At 42.0% G+C, this 9,341-nt stretch overlaps 1 protein-coding gene across 1 annotated transcript; it reads left to right on the top strand.

The window, feature by feature from the left end:
- The first annotated feature begins 5,162 nt into the window (after positions 1–5,162).
- Positions 5,163–9,105, top strand: wfikkn2a (info WAP, follistatin/kazal, immunoglobulin, kunitz and netrin domain containing 2a). Its single transcript, XM_069149289.1, has 3 exons — positions 5,163–5,792; positions 6,579–6,895; positions 7,100–9,105. Exons 1-3 carry the CDS (start codon positions 5,580–5,582, stop codon positions 8,298–8,300), a joined length of 1,731 nt encoding a protein of 576 aa, XP_069005390.1. The 5' UTR covers positions 5,163–5,579; the 3' UTR covers positions 8,301–9,105.
- The last annotated feature ends 236 nt before the right edge of the window (positions 9,106–9,341 follow it).

Genomic DNA, 9,341 nt, shown 5'->3' with positions numbered 1-9,341 from the left:
GTGTACTTGTAAAGAAATAATCTTAGGCACTGTTCGAATTGTTTTTTTTTTTTTTCGTTCTGGAGACCTGTATCTGTTCTTTGATAAAGCATGGTACCTGACTTGATCTTTCCCCTCTTTTTTTTTCCTCTCCGACGGGCCTCATGTCTTGCAAAAGCGTAAATACATCTGACCAATTGTACAAACATTTGTGTCATGAGTTTAAATGTCTAAGCCGACTTCTTTTCCGTTTAGCTAATTCAACACTTAAACTGAAGGGACCGTTTTACCTTGTATTGTGTGGCTTCTGTTGCACGTTATCTTTTGAGTGCCACATGTGTTTCAGCTGACAGCCACTAGAGGGAGGACAGGAGCAAATATTGGCATTCAATGAACGAGCCTCACACTGCAGTCCAAGGGAGTATGCCACTTTAGGGAATAACAACAGGATGCCAAGATGCCTGTGATTTTATTTTTTTTAACAAACTTTATTAAATCTCATGACTAATTGAAGTTTTCAAGAAAAGTGTTGCCCGCTTATGTGGAAACCTCGGAATTGAAAACGGTGACGGTGCCAGATTTTTTTTTTTGTCATGTGTCTTTCTGCAGAATATGACATACATATGATGAAAAATGTAATAACCAGTAAGGCTGTTAGATGTCACGATGTAGTGAACAAAGACAAAAGGTGAAAAACAAATTAGTTTGTAAATAAAACTGTAAATACATGTATTTATGCAATTATGTTAACAATTTAACTGATAATGAAGCGGAAGGTTTGAGGGTTTTTTTGGTTGTTTTTTTTTTAAATCATAACCTCCTTGGAGCACTTAATTACATAGAGTGAACAAAAAAAGCACAATGTAATTGCTCAAAAACTATCTTAAAACAGATTTACACCTGCTGGGAAAACACCAAAGATTGCCACTGAACTGCCATTTATGTGTCACTACCTGCCACTACAGGTTTGCACTGAAGTGCCACTGAAATGCCACTACCTGCTACTGAGTTGTCACAGATTGCCATAAGGTGCCACGGAGGTGTCACTGACATGACACTACACGCCACCGTGGTGCTGCAGGTTTCCATCGCAGTGCCACTAAGGAGCCAATACCTGCCAGTGTAATGCCACTAATCTGCCGGTGCTACTAGGAGGATCCTGGCCTCTAGGCACAATCATTGCTGCTTGGATACAGATTTCAGTAATTGGTTTATGGCTGATTTAAACTGTGAGTTGATTACCACTCATGAGTGGACTTATCATTATTATAAAAAAAATATCAAAAAAAGTATTTCTGAAATTGTTCCATATTTTTAAACTAATCATTGTTACACCATCTAATCATAGCTTTGTTTCATGCCTGTCCGTTCACTTTTGACCTGCGTTTGCTCAACATTCTGTTATGTTCCCGCTCTGATTTAAAGAACATAAACAACACCTAAGTTATGTTCACACTGACACGCTCTTGTATCTGTGAAATCCTTAACCTCTTTAGTGAAATGAATACAATAGCGCTCATGTGGTGACCAGATGTTCAGACACTGCAATCTGGAGATCACAAATATTGCATAATCTTAGCAGAATGGGGGTGAGTAAGTTGTGTATGTGTAAGTGTGTGTGTGTGTGTGTGTGTGTGTGTGTGTGTGTGTGTGTGTGTGTGTGTACTAAATAAAGGAAAAATCAATGTATGTGGCTATTGGGATACATAGATATTTCATTGGATGGCCATCTGTATGTTTGCCTGCATGTCTGTCCATCGGCATGCTGTGTTGTGCTTCTAGACTGGGGCTGAGGGATCAGCTTAGGGCCCTGCTGTGGCTGGACGTGTCTCTCTCCTTTGTTCTGGAATGAGACACTCATAATAAGCTTAGTTTGAACAGTCATAACACCTTCATTGTTTTTGAACCAGCTTCCCAGGCCTTAATCATGGGCGGGAGAAGCTGTGGATCCGCTGTGGTCCAGAACCACTAAGAGCATTTTGGAAATGGAGGCCGAAGGCGACGTTACTCACAGGTACATGCTGCGGTCGATGTACTTGGACTATGGCCCTTGGTGCAATTTGTGCCCTTCTCTAATAGGCGTAATGCACAAAGCCAATATACAGTGTTAGTTATTTACAACACAAATGCATGCATGACACTGTAAACCACAGAGAGTCCAGTTGTGAACTAAAATGTACAACAGTTTAATCCATAAAAAAAAATTTAAAAAAACGATTCAAAAACAACAACTTGCTGTTTTCTGGCATTAAGTGCTGGAATATTTCTCGGGAACAGTTATGTCTGGAATTTCCACAGGTTGCCCTGGCAACTGTTTCCGATCCCTTCAAATAAAAATCCAAACCTACAGGAAAAGAAATGTCAGGATTCTTGAAGATATGTATTGTGGTGTACCACCCTAACTGGTCCCATGTGACATTGATCAGGACCTGCGAGACAGATAAAGTCATAGCCTCCTCAGGCTGTCAAGCACTCTTCCGAAGCCCATAAAAAATTTCTTCCAGCATATAAAGGGGAGGGGGGGGCGACGCCCTGAGGAAGGTAACCAGGCCCACTAAGCCCACTAAGCCAAGAACCCACTGACAAAGTCTTTTCCCAGTCGGTGTCTTTAGATGAAGTCTGGGTGGAAAATCACAGTGTCAAACGTGTTAATCAAAATTCAATTTATCTTCATTTGGCAGACAGTGCTGCGCAACCTCCTTCCTGTTCGCTTCTCAGGTGCACTAAAAATACTAAATCATTGCATATACTGGAGTTTTGCTTTTACTAAAATGTTAACGAATGGGATAAAAGGTTCCGATGCATTGTGCAAAAATGATCTGACCAAGTGCAGAGTTTTAAAAGTGGTGGATTGATATCACATCTATACATGCTGACATAAGACACTCAACCAAACCTTAATAAAAAAAAATTCTGTTTTAAGGAGGTTATGGTTAGTTCTTCTGCCAAATATCAAATATCGCAGGTTGTGATTTCTGTTTGTGTCGGTGAGATTCACATGATCATGATGCAAGTACAGAAAAGTATGGGCCCGGAGAAGCTTTATAATGACGTTTCAACCATAAATCTCCAGATTGTGGGAACACTGGAAATGAACATAAATGAAAATGTCACGCAAGGTGCAAAGCTGCTTAGAACTGGGCCCAGAAACATGGAGGGGGTCTCAGAGAAGGTCAAAGTCAAGGTCTGCTCTCAGACGGCGCATGTGCTGAAGGTAGATAGAGCGTCGGAGCGCCCTGCATGTGGTCCTACGTGTGGTTTTTATTCAATATGTGACATGCCCTGTAGCCCCAGTGTTGACTATGCTGGGAATGCAGGGTCTTGAGGGGTGAAGGTTAGGGGTGGAAGCCCTGAGGGGGCGAGTGGGTGAGCAGACAGTGAAAACACAGCTTGACTGTGTTTGTGCATTTGTGTGCAATTACACTCATATATATGCGCGCGTGGGTGTGTGTGTGTGTGTGTGTTTCCACTTTCTTTAACAAATCCAAATTATCACCAGCTAAAAAAAAAAAATCTGTGTTTACCACATGTATTTTTACATCGTTTTTATGTGCATGCATGTATATGAGTCCTGCCTGTGTGTATAAAGTGCCGTCAGAGAGGCTCACAGACCAGACTGGGACAACAGGGTTTGGCCTGGAGAGCACTGGGCCTCTTTGGGCTCAGCAGGGCCTCGGCTTGGGAAGTATAGGCTCTATACCCACAATCATGCACTCTCTTTCTCTTTCTCTCTCGCACACACGCACACACAAAATTAGCGAAGCTATTCAAATTCTAAATCTTTTGTTCTTCTGAAGATATATACAGATCTGCTTTTTCACGTTTGCAAAAACTTAAATGCTGTGTCACTGTTTGGTTGGAAACGAGCAGAATCTTCTCTCTTCTGGTTCCGTTAATGTCGAACAGGCTTCCAGCTTCTTTGTTTTGAAGCCTTTTTCTTCTGCAACACTTCTTGGAATTGCCTTTTGGGGAACAATACCGTTTTTTCAAAGCATGATTTCAAGCTGTCTGTACTATTTGTCAATATTGTGATAGCGGCCGGATGAGGCTGAAGTATTTACATTTCAGACAGCAATATGCTCTGCTTAAAGTTTTTCCTATCTGCAGTAATTCCACTACAAGTCTTTGAATGAAATGGCAAAAATGTTGAACACCATTGTCTTTTTTAACTCAGTGTTTCATTGCTGATGGACATCTTATCCACATCTTACAACTGGCATTTGTTTGCAAACTGTAATATTTCCAACTCTGTCATGGACTGAGACATTAACTGCGAACGGCTGATTAGTCTCATCAAATTTAGTCAAGTCAGATGTATCTATATAGCACATTTAAACACAACAGAGGTTGACCAAAATGCCAAACATAACTAAACAGAATAAAAACAACAAAAAGGGACTTGAACATAAGATCAACTAAGCAATAAAAAAATACAAAAAAATGTGATCAGATTAGATCTACTGAATACTGAATGTGACATCACATGTGGACAATAGAGTCAACCACAAGTCAATGAATACATCAATGAGGTCATATTTACTCTTAACTACTTGTGGCTAGTTCTAGAAGATGTACAAGGAGGATAGAGGGTTTCAGATAGTATCCAGATTGTACAGCGAACAAATAAGAATGAAAAGCCTTAAACCATATAGCCTGTGATAAATAATGCAACCACCTCTCCCTTTTACATCTACTGAAGTTGATTAAATGAAGCGGCCACTATTTGGTACACTGTGCAGAAGTCAAATCTGCAGAGCAGAATCTACAAACAACAAAGATCAGATGAACTGCAGTGAATTTGGTGCCATCTTCTGGAGATTGACGTGTGTTCAGATGTGTAGGAGAGATTTTTCAATGTTCACTGCTTATTATCGTGCTGCATAAAGCATATTAATGTGTCACACAGTCATGTCCAAATGTGGACATAACAAGGCACTATAAGAAATTGATAAAGAAAAAGAATAGTTATGTCAACTATTGTTTGAGATGTTATTACTACTATTACTATATTATTCTAATCAGTAAATAATCTTACACCTATTTTTGTGTGAATATATAATTCTTAGTGTTTTATTCATGAACACATATGTACAGTTTATTTACTATCCTTTCCCTTTGCACCGACATTGCATGCTAAGGGTTAAGAAGCCAGCGCATTACGCACAGGTGTCTCGCCAGTCCTCTATGAAACAGCAGCTGCAAACTGCTGGTGAACTTTCTTTTTTTTTTCTTTAATTAAGTTGATCACAACTGTAACTCAACTGGGATTTGCTGTCCAAGTAGACAGGCCACTGTAATTCATGTAGCTAGACCTTAAGGGGGTTTGCACATGCACCACAGCCCTAATCTCCTGCTACTATTAGAGCCACTAACCTGGACAGCTCTCCAGATCGGGACCGGTCTGGCAAGCGACTGTTTGTTGCTATTTTTCATGCTGCATCTGATTCCAGAGTTTTAAAAGTTAATCACGCGACTTAATATAGTTTAAAGACCTTTTTCAAAGCTTTGAAGTCGAGTTAAACCCGTTGGATTTTTTTTTTTTTTTTTTTTTTTTTTTTTTTTTTTTAACAGTTAAGTGTCCGCTGTGTTACGCGCCGGATATGTGGTGGATGCTGTTTCCCCGATGGATTTGGTTTCTTGTGGGACAATGTTACACCGTACTCCTTTATATGGGCAGCTGCCGCGTGCGAGCCATGCCTATGTCTGTGGCGAAAGTGGTGTACTCGCACGCAGGTCTGTGCCCGAATGACCTGAACCCCAACCTGTGGGTGGATGCTATGAGCACCTGCATGCGCGAGTGCGAATCTGACCAGGTGAGTTCCCCTGACAGTGACTGCAGGCTACTGCCGCTGCTCGTGAAATGTGAAGCTTTTACTGTAGAAACGGCGTGTAAGTGTACAAGCTGTCAAGGTTATAGGAGGAACTTTAGACAAATAGGCTGTACTACAATACCTTAAAAACTAGGGGGGGGGATGTATTTGATTAAAGAACATGTACTGATTACTGTATTTCAGAGTCTTAAAGTAAACTACTACATATGATTGTGGGTATTACTGAAAAGTGAAGTTAGAGCTTTCAAGGCTGAAAAACAAGTAAGGCACAACATAATACCTATATGATGCTCTGACATTTACATTGTCTGTCCAAAAAGCATCAGGAAACAGAACTGGAAAATGTCTGATCTGTTCTGTCTAGACTAACAGCTAAATTGCCATTTGTCACTTCCCACCCATCCCATCTCTGTAAAGGAGTTACTGCCTGTTAAAATAAAAACAAGAAAAATAACTCAAATAATCTTGGTGCTTTTAGATATTGTAGGTATGATGAGGGTTAGATTTAAAACCAAAATGAATCCCTTCAAATTTAAGTTTTTATTTATGCTATCGGATGTTGTCCAAAACTGATCCAAAACAAAAGAAATATGCATTCAAAGGGGCCTCACGAAATAAATGAATTCCAATGAAATCTGTAGGTAATATTTAAATGATTTCACCAAGCACCAAAAACGGACTTTTTTGTCCGTTTCACACATTTCAATTCACTGCACAGATATTCTGGTATGCTGTACGAAAGATTTCCTTTCCTTGTCCAAACTTCAGGACTGTGAGACATTTGAGAAGTGCTGCCCCAATGTATGCGGAAACAAGAGCTGTGTGGCAGCACGCTACATAGACGTGAAGGGCAACAAGGGCCCCATTGGAATGCCAAAGGGAGCCACCTGCGACAAGTTCATGTGCTCCCAGCAGGGGTCCGAGTGTGACATCTGGGACGGACAGCCTGTTTGTAAGTGTCGGGACCGCTGTGAGAGAGAACCCCACTTCACGTGCGCATCCGACGGCATGACGTATTATAACAAGTGCTACATGGATGCAGAGGCCTGTTCCAAGGGTATCTCTATCTCTGAGGTCACCTGCAGGTAACATGTTAAGTATTTTAGATCTCTACTTTTTGTTTTTGGTGTAACGAGGTAAAGTTGTCTTGCTTCAGTCTTCAAAATTTAGAACATTTTCTGGTTGTATAAAACAAATGTACTCTGTCTGTATATCAAAATTGTAATGAAAGAAAAGCTTTTGACATCACGGCTCTGACTGATTTACTGTCCTATTTGACTTACCTACAGGTACCACCTGACCTGGCCGAACACCAGTCCAATGCCTGTGGAGACCACCTTCCATCCAACTACTGCCCTCCAGACCACCCTCCCAACTGACATCCAGCTCCCTGCCATACTCAACGGACCCACCCGACAGGCTGTTTTTGTGGGGGAGACAGCCACCTTCCTGTGTGAGGTGTCCGGGAAGCCTCATCCGGAAATCACCTGGGAGAAACAACTGAAAGGCAAAGAGAACACCGTAATGAGACCCAATCATGTCCGAGGGAACGTCGTGGTCACTAACATTGGACAGCTGGTTATATACAATGCACAGCTTCAGGATGCTGGCATCTATACGTGCACAGCCAGGAACGTTGGAGGAAGCGTGTCGTCGCACTTCCCATTGGTTGTGATCAAGAGAGAACCGAAAGGTAAAAATGCATCAGGGAACAGCACCAACCTGCCTTTTCCTGCTGCGGAGTGTCTCAAGAGTCCAGACACAGATGACTGCGGAGAGGAGAGCATGAGCTGGTACTATGAACCAAAGAGGAACAACTGCTTCACCTTCACCTACAGTCAGTGCAATAAAAACAGAAACCACTTCGACACCTATGAAACCTGCATGCTGTCCTGTGGAGGAGAGCTGTCGGCTCCCTGCAGCCTCCCGAGCCTCCAAGGGCCCTGCAAGGCCTACGAGCCTCGCTGGGCGTACAGCAGCACTCTGAAAAAGTGCCAGTCCTTTGTGTACGGAGGCTGCGGCAGCAACGAGAACAACTTTGAGTCCAAGGAGGCCTGCGAAGAGATGTGTCCCTTTCCGAAGAACCACAACTGCAAGATCTGCAAACCTCGAGGCAAGATGGTCACCAGCTTCTGCAAGAGTGACTTTGTGATCCTCGGCCGTGTGACTGAGCTGACGGAGGAGCAAGAGTCGGGCCACGCTTTGGTGACGGTGGAGGAGATCTTGAAGGACGAGAAGATGGGTCTGAGGTTCTTTGGCAAAGAACCGTTGGAGGTGACTCTTCAGAACATGGACTGGAACTGCCCCTGCCCCAATATCACTACAGCCGACGGGCAGCTCCTCATCATGGGGGACGTTCACAACGGGATGGCCGTCCTGCAGCCCGACAGCTTCGTAGGCTCCTCCAGCAGTCGCAGAATCAGGAAGCTGCGAGAGGTCATCCACAAGAAAACCTGTGATTTCCTCAAAGATTTCTCTGCCGTCCAGTAGGGTCTCTTAGAGCCTCGTGTTCACTGCAAGTCAGTTTTAGTGTGTCATTTTCAGATTACTCCAAGCTCCAGTGACCTCAACAGTCAGACTGACTGCCAGTAAACACAAAACTAGTAACTTATCTGTAACGTTGGATGCTTTCTTCCCTCCTCATTTTCATATCCCTCACCAGATCTCAGAAGAATGTTATCATTTTACATCAGTAGTTTTTTCATTATCTTTTCATCTGTCCTTAGCTTTCTTTTCTTTAGAATTAAGTGTAGAGAGTTTGGTGTCCACTCCTGGGGTACACTGTCTGGAAAAAGCAAGCAGCATATTAACAGTCACAAGCATTAACCTTGTACAAAGTATTTAATTGTTTTTCTGTCCAAATATTATCTTGAATACACTAATATCATCCGCATAGCAGTATATTCTTATATGATTAGTATATTTACTTTGATGTTTTGATGGGTATCTCACAGTTGACGTTGTGTAACATCTGTCCCGAGCTCTTCAGCTCACTATAATGCAATGTGAAGCCTCAGTTTATCTACCAGAATCAAATAAGCTCTTTGGTTCGATTTTTTTATTGTGGAACCTATTTTGATAAGTTTTCATTTACATTACAGAATATATATGTGGACATATTTATTTTTCTTGATCTGTTTCTTATAGGGCTGTGAATGGCCAGTGGATACGTAGGCAGAATGTATCTGTGAATCTAATTCTTTTTCTTTTTTTTTATTGTATCTATGATAGCCTTTATTAGTGTTCATTCAAACTTTTATGGAATATGATGCTAAATGAATAAAGATGATTTTGAAAATATTCCTTGCTTTTTGAGTTTGTTATGCTGTTTTCCACTGCTGTAGGAAAAATACCAGACAGAGTTTGTCGAAGAGGTCCGGTGGGCAGCGCATGTTGTTCTGTGGTTGACATCCCTTCATCCATGTCCTCCTCCTTCCTCGCGTAGTTCACTCACCCACTCACCCACCCACACACACACACACACACACACACACACACACACACACACACACACACACACACACACACACA

The sequence above is a fragment of the Embiotoca jacksoni genome, unplaced genomic scaffold (assembly GCF_022577435.1).
Source record: "Embiotoca jacksoni isolate LCO1_2020_lvr unplaced genomic scaffold, fEmbJac1.0.p SCAF_15, whole genome shotgun sequence".
Lineage (NCBI taxonomy): Eukaryota > Metazoa > Chordata > Actinopteri > Embiotocidae > Embiotoca > Embiotoca jacksoni.
Note: the sequence above shows the minus strand (reverse complement) of the source record. Positions and strands in the feature narration are given on the sequence as shown.